General features: G+C 41.0%; 1 protein-coding gene across 1 annotated transcript; it reads right to left on the minus strand.

Moving 5' to 3' along the window:
• Window positions 1–25,574, minus strand: dnah3 (dynein axonemal heavy chain 3). Its single transcript, XM_053334917.1, has 62 exons — window positions 25,557–25,574; window positions 25,044–25,145; window positions 24,724–24,931; window positions 24,547–24,595; window positions 24,285–24,423; window positions 23,995–24,187; window positions 23,493–23,688; window positions 22,929–23,054; window positions 21,974–22,166; window positions 21,651–21,830; window positions 21,365–21,495; window positions 21,179–21,284; window positions 20,894–21,072; window positions 20,552–20,736; window positions 20,310–20,433; window positions 19,828–19,981; window positions 19,576–19,720; window positions 19,249–19,460; window positions 19,015–19,106; window positions 18,714–18,828; window positions 18,447–18,563; window positions 16,538–16,717; window positions 16,314–16,450; window positions 15,883–16,084; window positions 15,616–15,708; window positions 15,223–15,333; window positions 14,982–15,096; window positions 14,676–14,874; window positions 14,393–14,501; window positions 14,201–14,314; window positions 13,428–13,604; window positions 13,219–13,310; window positions 12,913–13,132; window positions 12,656–12,790; window positions 12,425–12,536; window positions 12,036–12,277; window positions 11,843–11,943; window positions 11,618–11,723; window positions 11,381–11,510; window positions 11,060–11,296; window positions 10,864–10,967; window positions 10,490–10,784; window positions 10,182–10,361; window positions 9,976–10,099; window positions 9,728–9,884; window positions 9,489–9,632; window positions 8,420–9,086; window positions 8,169–8,334; window positions 7,843–8,059; window positions 7,568–7,750; window positions 7,196–7,394; window positions 6,525–7,038; window positions 4,718–6,345; window positions 3,693–3,918; window positions 3,347–3,591; window positions 3,115–3,231; window positions 1,784–1,941; window positions 1,412–1,579; window positions 1,143–1,285; window positions 835–1,039; window positions 451–588; window positions 1–354 (listed from the first exon to the last, which is right to left on the minus strand). Exons 1-62 carry the CDS (start codon window positions 25,572–25,574, stop codon window positions 1–3), a joined length of 12,108 nt encoding a protein of 4,035 aa, XP_053190892.1.
• Window positions 25,575–26,842: the final 1,268 nt, after the last annotated feature.

Genomic DNA, 26,842 nt, shown 5'->3' on the forward strand with positions numbered 1-26,842 from the left:
TTAGTCATCCAGCTGACAGAGGCATGCCACCCCTCGGTTAATCCAGTGTTTCTGTGGCTTGTCAGAGGGCAACTCGATGGACATGACGTAGTTGGTAGAGTGACCTGTGGTGGACAAGGTTCCTCGGCGGGCGCTGGTTTTGTAAACAGGGCAACAATAAATGTTTTCATGTAGAAACTTGCTCATTTCTCCAGGTCTGAGCTTGATGATGGGCAAAGAGTCAAAGAGGATCTTGGGGAGGGACTCTCCTATGACCATATTCTCCCTGTCCCAGCGTGCCCCCTCCATGAAAAGGCCCTTAACATAAGCTCCATCCTCTGGCTTCTCATCCATATGATTCTCTGCTTTGGTTACCTGCAACACAACTAAGATATGAATATCCACAACGAAGAAACAAGTTTGTATTTCTACATATTAGTAAAACCACTGAGGAAGGTTAGAAGCACATGCCTCAAATTCAAAGCCAATGTAGTCTATGGGGATTGTGTACTTCCTGGCAAAATTCTGCGACACTCCAGTAAGAAATGACTGCGTGAAGTAGAAGCCAGAGAGCCAGAAGACTGTAGGTGGACCGTTATCTATCCAATCCTGCCAAAACAGACATCCAAACACATTAGAGTTATTAGCCTATCGAAAAAAATGTTGCTTCACCAAAATCTGAATGTAATGAATTAGTTTTGTGTGATAACAACTCATTTTGTGGGCTAGAGGTGATTTTATGTAAGTGTACATATATGTTATAACAAGTACTTTAAGTAAGTCCATATGTTCCCTTCCATATATTTCTTTCATTTTGCCGAGGTCTGTGTCACCTGAAACAATCATAATTCTTACTTGTAGGAACTGCAGCCTGGCTAAGAGGTCAGTCACATAGCTCCCCATTGGCTTGAGAGAGGGGTACGACTTGGCTGCCCACAAAGCTGGCACCTTGCCAACCATCATACTGTTGAAGACGTCCTCAAGTTCAGCCGACATAACAATCTGACCTTTCAAAGCTTTGCGGGTGTTTACCAAGCTAGCTCGCACCACAAGCGTGAGTCTGGTGAGAGGGGAGATAAGTAAAAATATGAAATGTAAATCTTTTCTTAATATAGACATATTAATGAACATGAGTCTTTTCCAACTTAAATATTTGTTATTACCTGTTAAAGCGGATTATTTCCTGCCTTAAAACAGTATTCATAGACTCCTCGTACATGACCGGGTATTTATCTATCACCATTTGTAAATCAAAGTCTGGTGGCAGCTTGGAAAGGATGTCCTCTGCAAGCTCGTCCACCACTTCCTACAAAACAAACAGAAGACAAGTTTACAGACAACAAGTCTCAAGCCTATAATGTTTCCTCAGTGGGATAAAGGAAAGCTGAAATTGTAAAATGACAGACTGACTGCTCCAGACAGCAGTGCAAACCTGAGGAGATTTTCCCCCGCCTCCTGTCTGCCTGGGCAGAGTCAGCAGCACTCCATCCAGAAGCTGATTGGTCTCTTGATTATCTTTCGTTATGTCAGCATTGCTATGAAGTCCAAATACGCAGGGATCAGCACAAATTGGTAGACTGCGAATGTAGTTGACATATGTCTGGAATAAAGAAAACCACTTGATGACAACTTGTAATAATAATATTCAACACTGTGCTCTCAAGGCCCAAGATTATCTAGACCATTACAAATATTACACTCTGTGATCAAAACTATTAATTCTCCCGTTAACCTATGCCATAATATAGCAGTTTTACATTGTAGCCTTAATTAGGAACTGACCAGATCAGAGCTTTGACAGTACCTGATAGGGGCCATGAGCTGGGACATAATACAGATCTCCCTCAGACAGGTGACAGCACTCCTGCTCTATGACCTCCCAACTGTAGAAGATGGACAGAAGCGACAGCAGCAGGCGCCTGTCTTTGTCATCTGTCACCCTGCCACCATAGTTGCACTCGCCTGAGAAAAGAGGGTTCATCAAAGAAAACATAGAGGAACTAATTTTTATGATTACTATTAACAGGTTTTGGTAAAATGTTTGATCATGCTAATATACACATACAGTACATTTTTATATGTAGAAAGAAAGCCGTGATCTGCAACTGAAACTGAGGACCTCGCAGTTACACATAACCAGTACACCTACCACAAGAACATTCAGAGTAATCTAATAAATACTGATAATATTGTGTTAGGTTTTCATTTGTTAGACCCTAAAAGGACCAAACAGAACATAAACCTGGGTTATGTGGCAGGTTAGTTCTTCTTATATCAGGGGTGACCTACATAGGCAGAAGCTCTTAATGGTCAGGCTCAATCATATCTCAAAGAGCTTATACATAGTACCTTATGTACCTACTAGAACACTTGCAGGCTTACTTGTGGTTCCTAGTATCTCTAAAAGTAGAATGGGAGCTATCAGGGTCCTCTCCTGTGGAACCATCTTCCAGATTTGGTCCGGGGGCAGACACCCTCTCTAAGAGTAGGCTTAAAACTTTCCTGTTTGATAAAGCTTATAGTTAGGGCTGTTACAGCTCTTAGCTTATGCTGCTATAGGCTTAGACTGCCGGGGGACTCCCACGATGCACTGAGTTACTCTCTCCTCCTCTCTCTCTCTCTCTCTCTCTCTCTCTCCATCTATCTATATCCATCATGTACTATTAATGCATTCAATAAGCTAAACTTCTTCCCCAGAGTTGTATGTGCTTTCTCGTCTCACAGGTAATCTGGGCCTGTAGACGTCCGGGTGACAGATTCCAGTCCCGGACCTACGAGCTTCATTGTTGATTTTTATTGTGCTTCTCGCTCCTATCCTTCCTCTCTCTCCTCTCTACGCCAACCGGTCGAGGCAGATGGCCACCCACTCTGAGCCTGGTTCTACTGAGGTTTCTTCCTGTTAAAAGGGAGTTTTTTCTTGCCACTGTTGCTCATGTGGGAATGTTGGGTCTCTTTAAAATTAAAACCTGAAGAGTTCGGTTTAGAACCTGCTCTATGTATAAAGTGCCTTGAGATAACTTTGTTGTGATTTGGCGCTATACAAATAAAGATTGATTGATTGATTGATTGATTATCACCTTACTGCAAATTTCATTGTTGTAAATTGGCTCCTTGTTGAATTTCTGAAATCCCCACCTGTAAGATATGCGAGGGCCTCCAGTGGAACCTCTTCATACTCATCCAGGAACATCTGGATCTGCCTCATGCTGATCCTCAGATCAGACTCATTGAACTCATAGGGAATATTCCAACCTAAGGAATGAGAGAGTGAAAATGAAAAACAAGAGCAGGAGCATTTAAATGATCCAGTGTAGAAGATGTTTCACAAAAATAGCAGATAAAAGTTACAGTTTATTTTATTACACACCTAGAGGTCCAAAGTTCCTCCTTTCCTGCACGAGAGCGTGGAAGAAGGTGAGACCAAACAGGAGCTTCTGCCAAATGACCTGTTTCATGGAGCTGCTGAAGAACTCAGGATCAGAAATGGGGTGACTGAGGTAGGAGCGCATCAAGTTGGCTCTTATTCCTTTAGGAGGCTCATTAGTCATCTTCAGCCCATTCTGCAGGATACTGACTGGAAACTTGTCGGATGGATAACTGGTTAACCACAGCCTGGTAAAAAGTGTTCAAGAAGAAGTAGAGTAACTTGCCCTAGTCATGTTTCTCATGTAAGAGCATGGTTCAGTGGAGCTCAGTGTGGGTTTGTCTGTTACCTGAAGTTAGTGTGTGCAGTTTCTGGAGTGACAGTTTCCTCACAAATCCTATCTAGAGCGGGCATCCAACTGGTGGCCAGGTGGCAGTTCTGCAGTACCACCCAGGTGCCCTCTTTGATGGCTCTATCTATCATCTGAGCTGCTATTGGTCCCTGTCCCTGCCCAAGAGAAATGGTTTGGGTCTTACTGCCCCCCATTTCTAGGTCATCAGCAAACTTTAGCAGACCTGCAGGAGCAATGGAATATTGGATTAAGTTTTTGTGGAATGCAAAATATGAAATAAACCACTGATAATGGTCGTTCATGCAGTTATTTTTTAATGTTGTTATCTCAAGATCATGAAGTAATTATCTCGTCATTTCGGGAAAAAAAATTGCTTGGTTATCTTGAGATTACAAGACAATGAACCTGTTGTCACAATAAAAAAAGCACTCTGACCTTTGTACTGTTTGGACTATAAAGCTGAGAGGTCATATTGTCTTGGATGTCTACAACAAAATATGAAATGCTATGTCTACTGGACAACAGAGGTGAGAATGCTTTAATGAGTTATCTATTTCATGTGACTAACAATTCACACCTCAGGATATGAAATAAATAAACATAACCATAAGAATTCACTGCATAGTGTACTCCATTAGCTATCATGGTTCAGTTTATTAATAGTTTAGATATTTTAATCATATCAATAATAATACATCTGATGAAAGTATAACAATGCAAATTATTTTGTCGAGGAAACACACAGTCTGAGTATTTTGTTAATACCAGAGATTCTGCTATGTAGTCTAACTTTTGCCTGTAAATTAGTCAGATATGCTACCGCAGAGTGTATATCTTTTCAGATTTCTTGCATTGAGGAATGACATGCATTGATTATCTTGTTATCTTGTTGTTTTCTCCAGATAACAAAATAACTAATTCATGATCTCTAGATAATGGCATTAAGAAACATAATTGAAAGTACAGCCTTCCTTAGCTTCTGTAATAAGGATTGTGAGGATATGATGTATTTGATTAATCACCTGCAGTTGGATCAGATCCTGGTGACAAGACAAAGATGAGAGGAGAGCAGCAGTTGGAGTCGTTGTAACTCCCCGCCAGGTCAAAAGTGGGTGGTTCAATGTAAGCCTGCCCCATGTTATCCACTATGAAATCTTGAACTGCTGGAACCAATTTATCTGGCCTGAAGCATCTGATCACTATCATTCGGTCCATTCCCAACAAGTCACTCCACTGGTCAGGCAAGTACTCCTCATGAGGTTTTCCTGAATCATAGAGCTTCTTCCATTTGGGGATGTTGTCTTGGACATGTTCAAAGAAACCAGCAAGGTTTGGAAGTTTGGACGCCCTGACAATCTCTGACCAAGACTTGTCAGACAACCACTCTGGAGCGGGGTTGGTGTAAGGGTTGTCCAACGCAATGCCACCTGTGAGGAGGAAGCGCCAGACCTGGTCATCAACCTGACCCTTACCCTGCATGATGCCAACTGTGAGCAGTAGGGAGAAGAGAAGTTTATCCTTCTCAAAAAGTGAGCGGCACACATTATTGTATATGCTGAGGGTAAAGTGTTCCAAAATGTTGTCGATTCTCTCAGTCACATCATCACTCTTCAAGCTTTTGGCAATGGAACACAGGTAGAGGTTGATGAACCATGTGAGGGAGTACTGGTACATAGGTTCAATGTTGGCCAGTTCTGAGATGCAGAAAAACAAAATGGATGAGTGCTCAGCCACAGGACGGTAGCCCATTCGAGTGTCATCAATCTCTTTTTCTGTGACACTGGCAATTTTTTGCTTCTCTGCGATCTCCTCGGAGAGGATTTTGGAGGATGACAAGATTTTAATAGCTGTTTCATCTTCCAGGATGTTTCCTTCAGAGGAGGAAAGCACTTGTAAGATCTTATCTTCAATTTCCTTCAGCTGCTTGTTGTTGGCAGCACTCTCCAGAATGAGCTGATTCTTCTTCTCTTCCAGCTCGGGTTTTTCTTTGGCTGCTACAAGCCCTAAAAGTTGGTCCTGTAGACCTTGTGGTGTGATCATGAAGTTCAGCAGACAGACTTTGACAGCCACCTCTGGAAGGTAGTGCGGGTTCCTCAGCCCAGTGGTCATGTAGAACAAAAAGTCTTTAGAATATTCCACAATATTCTCTCCTATTTTCATGTACTCTACACCCTGCTGTTTGAAGGTCTGCTTTAGCAACACAGACTCTAGTACGGGATCAAGCTCCTCTCCGACATTCTCCAGGAGAACCGGGGTACCAAACTGAATGGAATTCTCCAAGATTCTCACATAGTTACCATCTGACATTTTGATGACAGCAAGCTTATTGGCCTTCTCCATGTTTTTGATCCACTTGTTGGCTTGACCCTGAGGGTCTATCATAAGGGGCCACCGACGGGAATTAAATACAATGATGCCATTGTCTGTGGAAAAGGAGTCTACTGGTAGCCCAGCGATCTGCCATGCCCTGATGGCCACTTGATTACCTAGAGTGTTAGAGAGAGTGAGGTCCTCAGAACAAGGTATTTTCTTCTCCTGGCACAGGATGTGCCACTGTTCCTGGCACTCTGTGCGGTAATCTACTGTAAATGCCCCAAGGTAAGACACAGTTCCAGAGGAGAGAAGTATGTCACCTGTCAGGTTGATGTATCTACAGAAAGAAAACAGAGTCCCAATCTAATGAATAATAAACCATGGGTACACCACAACACATGTCTCTCATTATCAAATTCTATTCATCATCATCAGACAATATTAACTGAAATTAAATACTGTATATATACACCATGAAATATATGAAATGTATCTACAAATATAATGTTGATGTACCTAATCCCAAGTAGCCTGGCAGCTTCTGTCCACCTGTCCTTTTCGCCACCCAGTCCTCCTATCAGCTTTTCTGCCCTGATCAGCTTCTGAGAGCACAATTCAATGTTGTCCTCCAACTCATTCTTCTTGTTAATCATGGCCTGAAAGTTATCATTCAGGCTCTGCAGTCTGTCCTCGACTTCTTTCAGCTCGCCTCTCTTCACAGCCAACATTTCCATCTGTACACCCAGCTCATCCTCAGCCAGCTTCAGTCTCTCCTTCTTGGGGGCTACAACTTTGGCAACACGTTCATATACTTCCATTGCCCGCACCCATTTGCAGAGACCCTCACAAGCTGAGGAGACATTTTTAATAACAGAGGGCTGGAATTCGGGGTTGTCAATGAACTTATCTCTGATTTTCTTAATGTACGGGGCGGGTATGTTGTCCTTGTCGTAGGTTTTGAGGTTTTCCAAAAACTTCAGGTCTCCGAGGAGCTTCTTAGAGGGACCCCAAAAGTCCTCAACCATCTTACCTGAAATACAAAGTCTTCATATTTAGCCGAAACAGTTATACTGCAATCATATTTTATATTCAGCTAAATATGGTTCATGGTTCAATGCTATAGTATAAAGCTTTGTTATTGAAATGGATGCCATATTAAGACAATTCTGTCAAAGCTAATATCTTACCTGAGCCACTAGGATCTGGCTTTCGCTCAGGTTTGATGCCCTTCATGACACAGATGGACTCCATCACTAGTTTGACAAGACCAGGTGGGTTCTGCATAGATTTAACTACTGTAATGTCTGAAGGTTTTAAAGTGTCCAGGGCTGACAGAGCAGCCTCCAATGCGGGCATTGCTTCTGCTAGGTCACCCTCACACTCATCCTAAAAAGACAACCAGTACACCACAGTCAGTGTCTAAATGTGTAAATGGCTGCAAACCAAATACTGCAAGCTACCTTTTACTTCCAGGAAGTAACTGAAAGATACATTTAAAAAAAAATCTTTTAACTCTGCATTAATTATGGATATTTTTCCTTCTGAAATACATGTGCTACCTTAATGGCTTTGGCTGCAGCTGCTGCATCATTAGCAACTTTCTCATCAGCAGATACAAGTTCTTTCTTAGCATCCACCTCCACTGTTTCCTTCTCTATTATGACCATCATCTTGTCTGTCTCAGCTGAGGTCTGGATGAGCTCTGGCTGCAAGGCTGTCAGCTCCAGCTGCATCACTGACACCTGTAACAGTGTAGTAAAAACTTAGCTGAGGAAGTGCCAGTATCATCCATTTTGTCAGCAACAACAACACTCAAGGCACTATTGCTTGTCACCTGAGATGCTGCAAAGTCCAGCTTCTGGAGACCAACGATATAGCGGTTCCGTGCATTATCCACTTCATTCCTCTTAAGATTGAGCAGAGTCTTGAAGGTGAGGATGAGTTCAAGGTAAGAGGTTGGTGTGACATAGTTGTGTCTCCTCAGTCTAGAGAAGTACCTTAGAGACATCTCCCTGACACTCATCTGGAAGGTCTTGCACATCTCAACCACCCTGAGATCACAGAAAAGAAGCAACAAAATTTAGGCATACTATGCAGTGCTAGTCACAATAACCTGGCAGCTGGAACAATTACTTCTTGCATTGTTTGGTATGCCCTTACTCCAGTCTGACGTCACTGTCCATTTCCACATCTTCTAGGAACTTGTGAGCTACCACCTCAAGAGCATCATTTGGCCATGCATGGAACCAGTCAATTGTGCAGCAGTTGATAAGGGAGGGGAACATCCTAAGACGATTCCTAAACGCATCACCAATGGGACTCATGGCTGTTGAATACAATAATTCCCAATTACTGCTACTTAACAATACATCAGTTATAAAAAAGAACAAAAACCAGTTAAAGGTGCCCACCTAGCACAATGTGAAGGTTGGCCTTCACACGGTCAATGAAAAAGTTGTACATTGAGAGTGGAGTGGCATCAATCTTTTTGCCTTCAATCCGGGCAATACCCTGCGCTTTCTCAATAATGTCAGCACGCTCATCTGCAGCAAAGATGTTAGGCACATCACCAGTGTTCAGTAGCATGTTGATGTCTTCCAACATGGCCTCATCTTTAATTTGGCTGTCATTGAACAGGAACACCAGATTCTTGCCCTCAATGCCTGCTTTAAGCATTATCCGCTTCAGGTCATCACGCCAGTCTGACATGCTGTAGTTCTTGGTCAGCTCAATCTGGAACGGGACATAATCATTGATGTAGGTGCCCAGCTTTGTTGCACTCTGACGCCCTGAGCCACCAATACCGACAAGCAGAAGGTGGCCATTGTCTTGTTTCAGCACACGGCAGATGCGTGAAATGTGCTCAATGGCAAACTTGAACATTACAAGGGACATGGGTGCCTTGGAGCAGCTGTTGTACTCATCTAAGTAGAATTCCATCACTTCTTGCAAGGCATGCAAATCTGTGATTTCATCGTAGGCCTTAGTGTCCGAATCAGGCTTGGCATAGTCACCGAAGAACAAGTTTCTAACGGTCTCATCTGCTACCTTGCCATCAGGGCTGAGATGGCTCAGGAGCTACACAAAAATAGGAAAGATTTAGAATTAAAAACTGGAGCTACAGTCTTAAAACTAGACCACATTTAATAAAACAAAACAGTTTGTCTAACAGTTTGTTCATTGTTCACGTTGTGGACCTGACCCTTTAAAAAATAAGAAACTTGTGACTGCATTTCTGTTTCGTGGATGACTCTGCAAGTTCTTAGGTTGGTATTTTTACACTAATGCAGAAACATAACATAAAAGAACATAAAGAACAAATATCTCCACCCAAATCTGCTAAACTGAGCTTTTTCCATAAAATGTCATTGTCAGCGTTTTTGAAATAACATACTGTACAAACACAGAGACAGAGACCATAAGCTGTGAAATGATTTTTGAGTGTGTGTCCATCTGTACATGCACTAATCAAACATGTACCTTTTCTATATTCTGCTTAAAGAAGAATGAGGTTCTCTCCTTGACGATGCTGAAGAATGTCTCCTTGTCCTCATTGTCAATGAGCCGGTCACAGAAAACACGGTAGACCTCATGTATCCATAGGCGGATTAGTTTGTCTCCATCCTGATATAAATGGTACACATAAACAATGAACAGATGTCAGTGCATTAACAATTCAACAAATCATTTAAATATTTCCCTTTTGCTCCCACTCTTACCTGCATGTGTGTGTGTGGAGCTAGAAGTACACCACGAATCACTCGAGCAAAGTCCCGCAGGTTGAAAATGTAGTGAGACTTAGATGGGGTCGGGAGGAAGCTGTCCACTGTATCCTTATAGACTGCCATGGTGGCTTGGACCATGATCTTGCCCAGCCTAGGACATTAGTCATAATACAGTGTGTCTCTGTGCTATTTTATAGCATTCTACTACTGTATGGCAATAAAATACATATTTGACAAGTTACCTGTAGAAAGAGGCATCAAACCCCTTACTGAAGTGCCAGTCGGTAATGGAGCTGAATATCTTGGTCAGCGTTTCATCATCAAAGGAATCAATTAAGATGACATTCAAGTGACGGGTGAAGCGGCCTAGCATTTCAAAGATTTTACAGTAAGCCTTGCAAGTTCTGCTTTCATAAATCATGAATATTATTAATCATTTCAATAATACCTGTAATGTCATTCTTCCCACCACCAGGAGGGCCCATTGCAGACATAAAAAGCATGTCCACTATGTTCAGTCTGGAGGTGTCCTTCTTGTCATACCAGTGGTGGTGGTCTATCCACTGTCTTAGCAACTCAATTGGGGGCTGTGCGCCATATATTTCCTTAGCAGGCATGTTCAGATCATCTACATAAGAATAATAACCATCAGCTTATACGTGAATTGAATGACTTTTAAATATTTTTAACGTGACATCAATAATCCACTTTCCACACAAATGTATGTTAATATTAAATATGTGTATCCTTCTTTACCAACATAGACGACACACTTCTTTCCCATAGGAGGTCCGAACACACCCTTCCTTCTTCGATCCAGCTTGGCCATGATGATGTCTTGGGTCTGATTTGCAGAGGTGCGGGCTGAGAAGTTGATACAGTTTGGTGTGTACTGCTCCTTAGGAAGTGCAACCAAGAAGCTTTTATTGATGACAGATTTGCCTGTGCCAGTGGGCCCTACAAACAGGGTGGGTATTTCATATGCCAAGTAGGTACGCAGGAAAAAAAGCTGACGGGCCGTCTCCATTGTGGGGATGATGAGGTCTGACACCTGGTAGTGAAAAACAGAGTTTCAGAAGGCATGGATGTCAGTGGCATGTTTGGCAGCAGTAACGCGTGATATAACTCACATTGGCTCCAGCTGGGATCGTGTTCTCTTCATTTGTGATTGAATCGGTCCACACATTCCACCGCCCTTGCCCATCCTTATGGAAGTAGTAGTCATAAACAGTTCCTGCAAAACAATAAGACAACATTATGGATCACTAATGTTAAAAACTGTATGATTATAACATGTATACACAATAATTGTTCAAAATGTGTGACCTCTCTCAGGAAAGATGTCGTTTTTCTTGAGCTTGATACTCTTGGGCCGTGGGTTCTCATCGTCCATGCCCATGATCAGATTGCGGTAGAATACATCAAACTTCTTACGGCTGTCGCCACTTATAGTTCCACCCAGAGTCCATACAGCTGCAAACAGGAACAGGCCCTGCAGCCACATGGTTATTTGCTGGCTGGACATATTCTGGTCACCACTGGTTACTGACGCAGTTATTTCATCTAGGTATAGACAGGGAAGTTAAAACATGCATTATCAAAAAGAAATATGTGCTGATTGATCAATTAAATGTAATTCTTACTGACCCATCAGACATGTATACAGTTTCATGAGACTGTAGGCCAAGTGGATTGGAGATGTTTGAACCACAAAGCGACACTCCCTGTCTATAAAGTCCAGACAGGGCTGAACTAGCCAATCAAATAGGTCCACTATCTATGGGAAAAAGATCAAACAAGCAGAAACAAGACATACATCACATCAAGGTAATGAAATAGCAAATACTACTTAAAGCATGCAGACATGCCAGTTTGTAATCTCACCAGTTCTCTATGTTCAGCGCTCAGGCTCTCAGGTAGTGTATTCATGTAGGAGTCTCTAAGAGGAGACCAGCCCAGCTGATGAGGTTCCATGTAGATCATACCACACCTTTAGAGTGATAGATAACAGTCAAAGAAGGAGCAACAACTAATCATACGCCTTTCAAAATGAATCCTTTCTATTTATATACGGCAGACACTGGTTCAGCTTCTGTCTTGGCTGCTTACCTACTGACGGTAGCTGGAGAGGCTTGCTCCAGGTCAGCAGGCTCAAAGATCAGACTCATCTTGGCGCTCATTTGGATGATCTCACCACTCATCAGACAAAGCTAGTAGAGAATACAGTGAGTGCCATCAGTATGCAACACCTGGGAGAACTTTTGGGCAGCAGTAAAAATCACAGCATCAAAATGGCTAGTACCTTCTTATTATCATCCAGAACAGTATTCATGTTCTCAATCCAGACAGCATCAATGGGCCCATCAAAGATGATCCACTGTCTATTTTCTGAGGTGGAGATAGCCTGATCCCTGAAGGTGGTAGCCAGGACACCATCAGACCACTCATGGCTGACTGGATCAAAGCAGCCATACAGCTGACCCATAGTGATGGCCTTGGGGTTGATAATGCAGTAGTTCACTGCAAACTCCTCCATCAGTTTGGCTGAATGAGGAGAATGACAGAGTGTACACATTTATGCATATCAATACCAAGAAGTTTAAAAGTAAAATCACACATCTGTATAACTCAACAATTTTCAGCTAGATATTTCTAACGACTTACTAGGGGTGAATTAATTGATGTAATTACCTTTATAAAGGTCTCCAAGGGCAGCAGCAAGAACTTTATAGGCAGAGGTCTTTCCTCCTAAAGGGTCTCCTACTATCATGAAACCATGGCGTACCAACATCATCTCATACACCTATTCAAAATGACACAAGCAAAATCTGAGTACATTTATGGCGCTGAGGTGTTACAACTAGACAAACAAATGTTATGAGTCTCATGAGTATTAGAGATAAAAACTTCCTTGATTGATACCTGGATAATTTTGCCAATGAACCATGGGACAGATTGGAGGTTGAGCTTAGCGATGTTGTCATTTAGAGCCTTAAGGAGGAGATCATAGTCTGGTTTGGGAAGAACAACTCCAGGGAATAAATCAGAGATGATACCCTGTGGGCAGCAGCAGGAGAAGAGAACTGAATAATTAGTAGCCACTTGATAAATAAGAAGCTTCAGGTGGATTATTTAAATGTAATCACCTATATAATCACTGTCCTATATAAATGTATCACCTGAAAGAGTGGAACATCCTGTGACAGAAACTTGGCCATGTTGACATCCATCAGCGCTCTAAGTAAGAGCACGCTCTCGTTCTCTTTAGGGTAGTTCAGTTTCAGATTCCCTGCTGCAGTCAGTACAGACTTCACAGCTCGCATACCATAGTCATAGTGGTGTTGGGAGGACAGCTGCTCAGAGCACAAACGGTAGGTGGCAACGATCTTCTGGGCCAGACTGTCAGTAGAGTTGTAATGAGAGGTCAGGCAATGTGAAAAATATACTCACTAAAAATATTTTCTGTAGAATCTTTTAAACAGTACCTGCGTGAATCAATGAAGCCCATGGAGTACAGTGAGATTTCTCCGATGAGACCATAGTCTGGCACCATCATAGCCACTGTACGGAAAAGAGCCTACAAGAAAAAAGATGGACAAATATGTTTGATCCACATCCAATTCTAGTATCTACTGTAATAATCTATATTATGCTGTTATACTACTTCCCATACAACAGTGCTACAGTAATGTACCTTTAGGTTGTCAGGCAGCTCAGCCCTGCCAGCGTAACCAGGGTTCATGGTGATGAAGACATTGCAGGTTGGGTTAAGTGACAGTTCTGTCCCCTCAAACAAGAATTTCTTTAGATCCTTGGCAATGGCCTGTTGTATGCAAAGGATCTGCTGAGCCACCACAGAGAGCACCTCCACCTGTGACGCAGACAAACAAATACAACATCACCAGTTGACCAGATCTGTAAATTAATATGCATTTCAATTATCCTGCCTTCCGCAGAGACCATCAATTTAATATAACCTGGAAATAATATAATACTTATCATCATCCAGCCATCATCATCCTCATTTCTATTTAAATATCAATTTTAAAAGTGTCAAAAGACCCACTTTAGAACCAATGTTTAGTTTGTCTGTTCTGGGCTGCCGTAGAAACAAAATAGCGGGTTTCGTAGAAACACAACAACACAACGATTCTTAGTTTCACGTGATTATATACTAATGAAAGTGTACTCATCAATATTATATTCAATTTCTGCCAATAGGTCTCCCTAAATCTTACACACTGGTCCTTTAAGCTACTACTAAGCGTCCTGAGTATGTATGTGTATGGTTGCGTGTCGTGTGTATATGTATTTTATCTCGCCCTATTATTTTACTATTTATTACTTTTTAATTGAGCTCCGTTCTCTGCCTTGGATTTTGAATTTCATTGTATTTTATACAATGACAATAAAGGAATCTATCTATCTATGTTTACCTTAGAGCTAAGCTTTTTGGGTAACACTCACCTCAATACGATTGAACTCATCAAAGCAGGCCCAAGCTCCAGACTGAGCCAGTCCTTTGAAGAACTTACTCATGGCCTTGTAGTCCAGACCATCGGAGCAGTTGAACACCACACACTAGCGACAAAACAACGTTTAACATCAATATTAAGAAAATAACACAATTTTAGATTTAAATGACAAGTTTTGGTATACCTGTTTAGCCAAAGCTTTAGCCAGATCTTTTGTGGTCTCAGTCTTGCCAGTTCCTGCTGGACCCTCGGGAGCTCCCCCCAAGTTCAACTTCAAAGCCCCCATAAGAGTTCTGGTATAGCACAAAGTCATTTGACCAAGTGATATTCTGAAGGAACTTCACATCTTCACAGTATCTTTAAATCTGCTATTTTTTTTACCTTGTAATTTTTATCATTAAATTACAAAAATCTCTTTATAGCCTACATGTCTAAAAGGACAAGGGATCAACCAGACTGAAGTTTACCTGTAGCAACGGTCAGTAAGTGGTGTGATGACCAGACGAGGGGAATTACCAAGATACTCATAGCCATATTTCAAGCATGTGGTGATCATGCGTAGCATCACATCTTCACCCTCCCAGAAGTAACGCAGCTGAGAAATCCATGCAAAGTCATTCAGCGAGGAGATGTGGTCCTCTGCCAGTTTGAACACAACATCTCGTGCTAGGGGAGGAAAAAATCATCCAGTTTTCTGCACCCTAGATTTAATCAATGGATCATATTTCATCTCTTTATTTGATATATGAGACAAATTGGAATACAAGCATTACCATGGACATCTATGACAGTAAGAGCCCCAAGGGTCATCCTTGCCCCTCCTGGCAGCTTTCCACGAACCAACTCCACAATATCAGAAATCTGGGCGTTACACTTGTCCACATAGGCCTTTGGGTAGAATGGAGAATTAGTCCACAGTTAAGAATACAGTTTAAAATGATGTAATTTGTGAGAGCAGAAGTTGTCTTTCTCTGTGGAAATTAGCAGTGGGTGTACTAGTGAGTCTAAACTGACAGGCAGAGAGTTGGTCTGGATGGCTTCAGACACTTCAGTTGTCCAAAAGATGGAGGAAGCACAGATGACAACTTGGCCAGGCCACTGCAACACCCACTCCTTCCTGGGCACCTACAGGAAAAATGTTGAAATATTAAAAGCAAAGATGAGAGACTTATCTGAGCAAGGATAAATGGTATTGATACAATTTACATAAATATCCTTTTTCTTAAACTTTCACTCATATTCTTTTAATACTACATAGACAAAAAAAGAAAACTCATAATTAAATTAAATTAAATTAAAAAATAATTAAATAATTCCTGCTGTACTACATTTAATGTAATAATGTAATATATACAGTATACTCTTGAGCAATTCCTTAATCTTCCAATTTTTATATTATAGGAATACCTCAGCATACTGAATCACTCCTTTATGGATGACATGTTGGACACTCCTTAGCATCATGTTTTCCACCTGCAGCAGCCATTTCTCTACCATACCCTAAAAGTCACAAGGTAATAGTCAACCTCACTGTTAATGAAATACATAAATGAGTAAAAATAACCAAACAAAACTGAAATATTAAGATAAAAAGTTAAATATTAGCACATAAAAAGAGATAAATACATAGAATATAAAACTCAACACAAATTATATAATCACTGTCTGCTCTACCTTTGCTTGGGCTGGACAGATCTTTTCTGTGAAGGGCACAGTCTCCTTCTCAGAGCTGATCATGCCAGCAATCTTCATGTCCTCAGTGAACTCCAATTTTGCGATACCCTCAAAGCACTTCTTTAAGTGGGGCTGTACACACAGGGGGTCTTTGGTCTGTGACAGGATCTCCAGCAGTTCATCATTTGACAGGAAGAAGAACCTGGTTATATGTACAGGAAACTGAAAAAAGCACTGAACAATACACAAAAGAATGCTATTTTAAGTGTTCATGTGTTTTGTAGTTGAAGTTGAAATGAAAGCACTACACTTATCATATAATTTGAATCATGTGAGTAGAAGATCTTTAAAATGCTCATGTAGTAATTTGTTTTACAGACCGAAGTCTAAACTGTTAGTATCACTATTAGAGGTAGTAATGGTTGTCAAACCTTGGGAAATAGAGCCTCTTCTTTTCCAGGTAGGTATTGAGCCCTTTCTGGATGTCGTCCAGGAACACATTAGACTCCTGTAGCCTTTCCAGCATGTTTGGCTGGCTTGTAGCCACCAGAACACGTGTATCCTTCACCTGTATCAATGTAATCACACAAAAGTTGATTCAAAGTATGTGAGATCTGTTTACCCATACTAAAACAGAAGTTCATGAGGATCTTACCGCCTCGCCAATGATATCCTTCCAGTAGCCGTCCACAATGGCAAATTTGCGTCCCTCCTCAGGCATCTGGGCGATGATGTCCTCCGAGCTGAAGATGGGCTCAAGGTAGAGCCAAGTAGCCTGACATCTCAACATGGAGTCTAGGATGTCTTGCATGCTCACTAACTTGTCCTCCCATTGCTAAAGTTAAAAGTAAGGGTGATAATAACAAGCTAGTGTATCTTATAGGAGTAGCATTTCTACAGTTTAGTTTACAAAACTCTTTCAACAAAAGCAAACATCATACCCAGAATAAATGCGTTAAACACAAGAAAACACAAACTCAAAATTACAAGTAGTGGGGGTGGGTGGATGTAAAGGGTATGAAGGGTATATCCCCTTCTTTCTATTCCTTTTTTCTTCCTTTTGTCTCTCTCCCCCTTTTATTTAACATCACTTTTGTGAAATAGTGTACAATTTGAAGCTGTTTTGTATTCTCTATAAAGGTCGAGATTTTTGCACAAATGCCTCCATAAATACACTGCTTAAAAATTAAGGGAATGCTTGATCATCATAGTAAAGCAACACCAACTCAGTTAAACTTGAGGGATGTCAATATGTCCATTTAGGAAGAACGAGTGATTGTGAATCAATTTCATCTGCTTTGGTGCAAATGAAAGTGACAACAGGTGCAATGGAGAGGCAAAACCAAAAAAACAACAACCCAAACAGAATGGTTTTGCATGCAGTGGCCACAGGCAATTGCTCTCTCCTCATCCTTCCTGGCTGATTCTTCTCAGGTTTTCTGCTTTACTAGTGTTCTTGTCACTACTGGTAGCATGAGGTGGTACCTGCAGCTTAATCAGGTTGCACAAGTGGTTCAGCTCTCCCAGGATGGTACATCCATATATGCGGTCACAAGAAGGTTTGCTGTGTCTCCCAGAACAGTCTCAAGAAGGAGGAGATACCAGGAGACTGGCCGTTACACAAGGAGAGCTGGACAGGGCCGTAGAAAGGCATCAACCCAGCAGCAGGACTGGTATCTACTGCTTTGTGTGAGGGGGAACAGGAGGAGAAGTGCCAGAGCTCTACAAAATGACCTCAAGCAGGCTACTAGTGTGTTTCTGACCAAACTGTCAGAAACAGATTTTATGAGGGTTGCATGAGGTCCTGACATCCTCTAGTGGGACCTGTGCTTACAGAACGTTATGCTGCCTGTAACATTATCCAGCGTGACTGGTTTTGGCGGTGGGTCAGTGATGGTCTAGGGAGGCATATCCTTGGAGGGTTGCACAGACCTAAATATCATAGCCGACTGCTGTTAGGTACCAGAATGAAATCCTCAGAGTGATTGTCAGACCTTACGCTGGTGCAGTGGGCCCTGAGGTCCTCCTGGTGCAAGACAGTGCCAGGCCTCATGTGGCCAGAATGTGTAGACAGTTCCTGGATGACAAAGGCATTGATGCCATTGACTGGCCCTCACATTCCCCTGACCTAAATCCAACTGAGCACCTATTGGACGTTATGTATCAGTGCATCCAATGCTGCCACAAGTACCGCCACAGACTCCTCTAGGAGCTCACTGATGCCCTGATACAGGTCTGGGAGGAGATCCTTCAAGACATATTCCCCGGACTCATCAGGAGCATGCCCAGATGTTGTTGGGGGTACATACAGACATGCGGGGGCCACACGCACTACAGAGTCACATTATGAGTTGCTGTGATGAAAGAGTTATTTTTGTGGCTGTAGTTGCCAGAGGCTCATACACAGACTTCTCTTTACACCTTACTACAAATTCTTTCTTTGCTTTAATACATCCTTAAAACCAAGTTCAGTGTGGCTATTTGTAGTATTAATACCTATTGACATAAACAGCAAAGGCTTCATCCCTTTACTAAACCACAAATGATTATTTTTGTTGTCTTACCTTACATTCAGTCTCTATGGGCTTAATGAAAGGGGAACCTCGCATGGTCTGTACTTTAACAATATGATCATCCAGGAGCAGTTGGATATCATCTACTGCTGACACAATGTTGGTACCCTATGACAAAAAAAAGAAGCTGATGTCAATCTCATGAAAATTCATGGTCAGTGTGAGTGCAACATAACAGTTTCTTATAAAATTCATTTTGATCAGCTAGCTTTGTTTGTTGTGGAAAGTACTGTGTATGATTGTATGTGTTAAACATACAGTATCTCTATATGCTGTAAAAGAGAATTGGAGTTCAGTCCATTCATTTTTCATCTTCTCCATGGATTTTTCCAGGGAGAACTCCTTACTGGCCGATGCTCCAATGTCTTCCAACCTAGTTGCAAAGGCCATTACTTTTTAGTCGCATTATAAAAGATTGTGCACAACTCAACCAATGTGTGATTAATACAAAACTGGTGTCAGTTTTTCTTACTGGAGTATTCTTCTAATTTTATTTCATTCATTTTTGCTCTGTATATATTCTATTCTATTATGCTGTATTGTAGGTAAAGTGTCTTACTTATCAGAGAACTTGGAGAGTCCCAGGTCCAACATGTTCAGAAGTGAGCTGGTCATATCTGGTTTGACTTCAAAGCCCACAATGCTGCTAATCTGTAGAGAGACACACGCATAATCAATTATTCACAGTGGCTTCATGGATCACAGGAGTGGCAGGACACTTGATTCTTACAAAGTGAAGCTGACACTGGATTTCTATCCGTGTCAGCTGATATGAGGAAGCTAAAAAACTGACCGTCTCCCAGTGGCGGTCTTTGATGCCTGGGTTACAGATAGTTGTCAGAATGGGTAGATGCTGCTTGAACTGGTCTATCTTGTTCTTGAAGTTTTTGGCCACATGGCAAGGCCCAGGAAGATTTGAGAGAGACTTGGTCAGTTTATGCATGGTCCTCCACATAATGTCCAGCTCATCAGATATTTTCTCAGCATCCAGGTGCCGGAAAGGACCTAGTAGTTAAATAAGATGTGAAAAACACACATGAACACAACTGTTAACACCTGCTTTGTAGAATTCGTCATACTTTGTAGAATGGATGTACAGTCCTTATTGAGTGTTGCCTACCATTCAGCCACACTTCTGACATGCTCTGAAAGTTGAATGCTGTGTTCCAGAGCTGGTCGTATGGCTGTTTGTCAGCAATCAGAGTCTGCAGCATTGGGAACTGGCTCTCTTCCTTCTCCAGCAAAGTCTGCTCTTTGTTGATATCCTGTGGAAAACGGAAACAGTCAATTTTCCATCTAACGTTTGAAATGTGACTTTCTAGATTTTAAAATCAAAACGATAACCCCATGTACATTTGTTTTTTTCTCTTACTTCCAGTTCAGTGCACGAAGCCTCCAAGTTAGCAGTGATCTGAGCTAGATTTCCCACATTGTTCTTCATCTCCTCCATACCCATCATTTCCTTCTTCTTGAAGGCTTGTATGCTTTTGTCTAGATCCTGCAGCCTCTGGTCAAAGTTTATTAGCCTGAGATGGTTAAATTACAGATATAGCAGTTATGACCTCAGTTACTGACTTTCAGGTGCTATTATTTCTTTGGTAGGTCATGGTCATGGCTCTTCAAAAACATTTTAATTTTCAGCATACTGTAAAAAGGAGGTGATACAATATGACTGTAAAAATATGGATATATTGTGTATGACATTGCCCATAGGTTTTGGAAGGTTTGTTCTGAAGTCTAAATTTTGATTCACCACCTTTCCTCATCTTTGAGCCTGGAAATTCCAATGTGGGATACTGTGTGTGGCCTGGGTGAAGCTGAGGAGGGACAACAACTATGTGTTTATTCTGTAACCTTGTTTGGAGATAGTCCTCCGCCTGTTCTCTCATGGTGGTCAGGCGAATCTTGCTGTCATCAAGCTCAATAAGGATGTCATTTGGCCACTGGAAAACACGGGAGTTCAGCCTCAAATCATCAGCTGGAAGAAGAATAAAAGACAAATTGATCAACTATTGTGTATTCCAACTACAACAACAACTTATTTATATAAAAGAAAATGTAATTTCTTTGGACTCTTATTGATGCGTTTCACATACAGGGCAGAGTGGCATAGTCCAGGAGGAAGCTGAGACGGTATGTTGCCTCCTCAATCTCATCTAACAGCTTGTGAATGGTCACCTCACTGGTCTGTTTAATGTACTTGTTGAGAGCCACTAACTCCTCTGTGGTTTCTGGGGTGCCTCTGATGGTATTGGTAATCTCTTCATACTTCTGGCAGATCCTGGGGGAAAAAAACAACATCTTGCATGTGTTGACTCTCTCACTTATGTCAACATAAAATCAATTCACTGTTTGAAAGACACAAACATAAGCAATTAAACCCTTGCTACTGCTCTTCAAATCGGGAATGTTTAGGGAGGTTGGAATGTTCTTCCTACCGCTGATTCAGCTCTCTATTTTCCTCCACTTCAAACATGATGATCTCGTCTTTCAGCTTCTTGGCACGGTCACACATGTCATCATTCAGCTTGCCGGCATACAGACAAAACATTGACAGGGGAACCGTAATGCACAGTGAGGCAATCTCCTTCCGCACGTGATTAATACTCTCAATTTTCTAAGGATTCAGAAAGAGAGCGAAAGAGCAAAGAAATGGTATTTCAGTTAGTACTGAAATATTACTTGACAAAACATTAACAGCAAAACAAGAAGGCTTTATCTACCTTGGTAAATCCCTCCAATGAGTGTTTCTCTTTAAGAAATGCTGTGATGTCCTGCTTTGCTGTATTGTCCAGTAGACTGCTGTATTTTTGATATACATTCAAATACCTGAATGAAAAGATGTGGCAATATGGTTACTAGCATCAAAAACATTGAAAGACACACGAAAACAATTAATTTGACTTTACTTTTCAGGGCCCACGGTGTTTTTGTGGAAAACATCCTTTGTTTTGCTGATTATTTTTGTAACCAGCGACTCATCAGGACTGACTGTGCGCAGGTAACAGGTCTTGATAGCGGGAAAAAGGCTACATTCCACCTGGCCACAAAAACATGTCAGTCAGATATTATATGCATGTTTATTGTATAAACATAAAAACAGACTAAATTCTGTGATATAATATATGGCAATTACTTTAATTGTCAGCTAAATAGTAAATAGTAATAAAAGTTTGTGGTGAGGGTATAATGTACCCTGGGGAATTCCTCAGCGCTCTTGATAATTTCCATAAAGGCCCTGTGGATGAGCTCCCAACACTCCTGGAAGCTCGGATTAAAGTCAATGTGAGGCTCATCCTCTTGTAGCTTAACCAGCAGCACCTGAGACTGAACATACTTCATCTCATCAAACACCTCACCAAAGTCATTGCCTTCCTAAAGGACACAGACACAGGACAGATGATAATGATGATTCACAGTTAATTCAGAAAAGACTCATAGTCAAGTTTTGCACAACCATAATGTCTCTATGGATTATCTTAACATGATGAGAATAAATAAAAACATTTTGTCTAAACCTCATGTATAGTGAAGAAATACAACAGGTCCTGTAATGAATCTATGACGAGGCTTCGGAGCTGCAATGACATGAGAGCAGCCACACAGTTGAAGAACTCCTGGACAAGTTCTGGAGACCCCTGTTCACTGTGTAGGAGGGGCAACCACAAGTTGTCAAAGTTGTCAAAGAGTGATGCACAGTGGGGCAGCCATCTGAAACAGGAAGATGATGGTGATACGTAAGTGCCCTGTAAACAGTTTTTATTATTTGTAATGTGTTTAATATCAAAACATAAAAAGAACTGAAGAATTCATATCAACAGTCACTTATGTATGGGGACTTCAGTGCATCAATTTTCTGAAGACTAAGTGAAGGAAAGAGGGCAAAGAGATTTTAGGTATCACTTCAATATTATTTGACAGAACATTTTTTAATTTTTTTAACAATATGTTGTCTTCACCATACAGTATGCTGACTGCTCTAGCTATTGCTGTTATCTTATTGTTCATCTATTGACATTTACACACTGGATTGAGTATGGCTGGCATGGGAAGCTAAGCTGACAAGAGAATAATGGTATCCAAGCGGGAACAAATTATCAACATGAAAATAAACAAACAGCTGCCAATTTCTACAAATTACAATGGCTCATATTTCAACCATGCAGCCAAATATCCTACAGGGCAGCTACATAGTCTAACATCCTATACAACAAGTGTGCAACAAAGGATGTACTGGAATCCTAAAGTGAGGCAGTGTGTAAAGTAATCCCCTGAAAGGCAGCATGACACGGGTCTGACAAAGTGGACAAGGTGGAAACATGAGCCTGTGCCTACAACAGGATTAGCTCTCTGGGTTGTGTACCAACCGACCAACAAACCCACTGGAAACACTAATGATTAAGCCAGGACATCCACTTATGGTCTCACTGACAGATGGGATGTTTAGATGTCTGTCACACCAGCATTACTCACTTTTGGACAAGTTCATTTCTGGTTGTTTGGCACTGTCTCTGTACAAATTCCTCAAACTCAGATGGCAGGAGGGGGAGGTTGGTTGAGAAAAGGTCCTCTAGCCGCACAAATCTCAAAGATGAGAAGCTAAAAACAACATAAAAGATGATGTTCAATTCACATATTTTCATAGTTTCACATAAAGTTGCAGTATACTTTTAATCAACATTGTTTTTGTTTGTCGAAAAGTCAAGCTAGCTGTTGTATCAAGTTCATGTATAGTGGTTACACCCGACACCATATTTCTTGAGCCAAGGAACAGGCATAAGCTCAAGTGATCAGACTGTTAAGGAATGTGAGCATTATTAGCTTGGAAGAATGTGCATTTTCTGTGCCCTCATTACAGTAGTTTACTTCACCAAATAAACCTTATTTAACAAGATACAATCTATCTTTTAACACTTTGCGAAGTTCAAGGTTTTCAATTTCAGACTATATATGTATATGACACTTCATGTGATCTGTGAGCATTTATATTAATGCCATTTATTCAAAAGTAAAATAAAATTTACACTTCTGTATTACCTGTTTAGCCAGACATCCTGCAGTAGGAACATAATGTGATTGATAGTAAACAGATGTTGGCTTTGCCACGTCTGAGCCTCCCTGTAAGTAGCAGCCCAGGGCACCGGCGCACGGATCACCCTCATGGGAAAGGGCATAGGAATGCTGGATATGGACAATCGTTGGCGCTCAGACTGGTCCATGAGAATGTAGTCCACTGGCAAGGACCATGGAAAACAAGACAGATTGAGAGAACACCATTTTCAGAGTAAGGGAGATATTTTATTAGGAAAATATTAGTTAACTAAGGCGCCAACTACCTTTTGAACCCTATGGTTATATATAAGAAGAATCATACTTCATTGTGTTCAATAATGCAACAAAATGTGCTAGCTGATATAAAGAAAAGTTGGTGTGTGTTTGTTTTGGTCAAATTGTCTATAAAAATCAATGTTAAAGTCATACTGGCTTGTGCTTGGATGACTAAAAAAAATACTGCCATTAAAGAATCACTGTGTTATACCTATACTCTTCTTGAGACTGAAGTAATAATCTCTTTTGACTTCCTCTTCCATTTTAGCTCTCAGAATCTTGATGTCTTTACTATAATCATCCGTTTTGGAAGGCAGCAGGGACATGATGTTCATCATCTGTTGACATGGCTGCGGGGCCAGTACAGAGGTGGGGACAGCAGTGGTGATGTAGTACAAATACCTCTGTGGGAGTAAAGTTAAGATCAAACACATGTCTGAAAAGACTCCAAAGTTATAATCAGCAACTGACTAGTTCATTACTGAATTAACTGAAACGTGCCTCCAGGTCTTTCTCAGTAGGTTCTTTCTGAGTCGTCCTCATTTTCTCTTCTTTGCTGTGGATGATGTCCAGCTGCTCTTTAGGACTCATAGGCCTACTGCTCGGAGTGGGGAGGTTTCTAGGCCTAGACTTTGGCCGAGTTGATGCTGACGCATCACGAGATATGTCCCTGGGAAAGCATAACAGAATTGGATCAAGTGCTTCAAGAAAAATATCATAAAAGCACTAAGCCAGTGCTGACGTGATGCTTTCAAAGAATAATTACCTTCTCCTTGGTGTAATTACTTGTCTCCTTCCAGGTGGGGTAGGTGCTTAAAGCTTAATTAAGATAAAATATATGTTCTAATGGGTTTTGAGAGTGGTCTTAGGAGTTAACATTCTGAATTATCATCAGCCATTAAAGTAAAATGCTTGATATGAGAGGAACTTGAAAGGATACAAGTCCCTGCTGGTTTTGCCAGGGATTGACGGAGAGTCTGTCGTCTTTGCTGAAGTTTATTAATTTTAAGATCCTGAGCCCGGGATCTGTAGTTGTTTGCAATAGACTCACTGGGAGTGCGATGGTAACGTTGCTCTTTAAAAGGAACTGCCATAGTCCATGAATTACTCTGGAGGATGGGTGGGTAATGACTGTGCCTTAGGACCATCTGAGGTTATATAACAGTTTAAATGTCAGGGATTGGATTGCAGAACAAAGGTTGTATGTGTTTAACTTGGCAAGTATTTGAGCAAAACTTCCACCTAGATTGATATTCTTACTTTATACAGCTCTGAAGGTTCTGCATTGCATCTCTTGGGCAAAGGTGGGGGAACAGTAAATCCTCTGCTCTCACTCATGTTGTAGATGGAGTCATCCTCCATCTATAGTTCAGACAAAAACACAAAGTATTGCACAGAGGGGATTGCTTATTAAAGTACATATCTTTTGTTTACTCAAGATGATGTTTTAAAGTATTACTATCATTGTTTGTATGTTATATGCACTTGTACTAGCTTTATTTGAAGTAAGTAAAAGTGTATAGCCTACCACAGTATAAAAATAGCCTTGAACCTTGAAATTCATATGAACATAAAATCAATTTGCTGCAACCTTAAACTTTAATTGCAAGTAAGCAATAAGGGGGAAAACTATTACAGGGTTACAGGGCTAGCGAATTAAACAGTTTACTATAAGTTTTAACCAAATGAGATGACTGTATATTAAAGATGTAGCTAACGTTAGCTTCACAGGTAAAAGTGGATCCTCCAATCTAAATAAGCTAGGCACGTTACCTGTTTCAGCCGGTCCATCTTGCTCAGCTTTTCTATCAATGAAAGAAAAGAAAACACAGATAACTTCACGTGTAAGTTATAACGTGACATGAAAACGGGTAGAAGTTTTTTTTTTTTTTAACAGTGTGACAGTTTGTAAAGAGCAAACAACCACCGTAAACTCACCTTTAACGTCGACGTTGATATCAATCAATGCTACCCTCTATCGGTCGCTATAAAGATTGTACGGGCGGCATTTTTAATTAATTGCTGAGAGGGAATGTAAAAGTCCATTACCCTTCCATTAGCAGCTTTGTTTATCTGTCACTAACCTGTTGTACAAAAAACAGAACCACTGTAGGCTAGTGAAAGTTTAGTGTTGCTCTGTCACTGCTGCAGACTGAGCAGATAATCCATAACGTTGCTGGGAACTGAAACAGTGTTGATCCCATCCGGGAAGGTCTCCATGGTAACGCACTACCTTGTTACTATCTGAAAAGCTCAACTATATGGTGGGCGGCGCCCTTTTCTTTACATACACACAGTCACACACAAGAGGGGTCTATAAATATCTGTGTGTATGTGTGTCTGTGTGTCACAATCACAGTACCACCACTCATATAGTGTTATAATAGGACATTTGGTGGGTTGGGTTGGTGGGTTGTCCTAAGCGTTTACCTGGAGGCGTCATCATCCAGCAGTTGTATTGTGCCATCTGCTGGCAGCCACTGGTTGTACCATCAATTCAGATTGTGGGTGTCTAAAGGCTGAAGAAAACATAGCCACAAATATGCATTTTCATGTGGGAAAAATACTTGCAAAATGGCATATGGTTGTGCACTCAAAATGAATACAAATAAGCACAATTAATGATAATATAAAACATATACACAATTTTAAAATTTAGTACTAATGATAATAATACACCTTACTGAAGTAAGTCAGTCCCAACCGGTCCCAATCCATATTTTAATTTTCAAGCATACAGAAAGAGCCGTCATAAAATATTATTTCTGGCATTGTGTTAATAATAACAGTAATAATAATGCATTTAATTTGTACTGCACTTTTGCAGTGAATCTCAAAGTGGTACAGCATTTAAACATATAACATATAGACAATAATAACAGTAAATGAAAAGCCTTCCTGAAAAAACTCTGTGCTGCCCCTCAGATGGCTAAGAAGGTTGTTCCACAAGTGTGGTGAGGCCGAGCAGAAGGCTCCATCCGACATGGTGTAGAGCTTGTTATTGGGCCTTTGTGAAATATTGCAAGGTGGTTTTCATGTCATTGGTTCCTCAAAGGTCA

The sequence above is a fragment of the Scomber japonicus genome, chromosome 15 (assembly GCF_027409825.1).
Source record: "Scomber japonicus isolate fScoJap1 chromosome 15, fScoJap1.pri, whole genome shotgun sequence".
In the NCBI taxonomy this organism is placed as follows: Eukaryota; Metazoa; Chordata; class Actinopteri; order Scombriformes; family Scombridae; genus Scomber; species Scomber japonicus.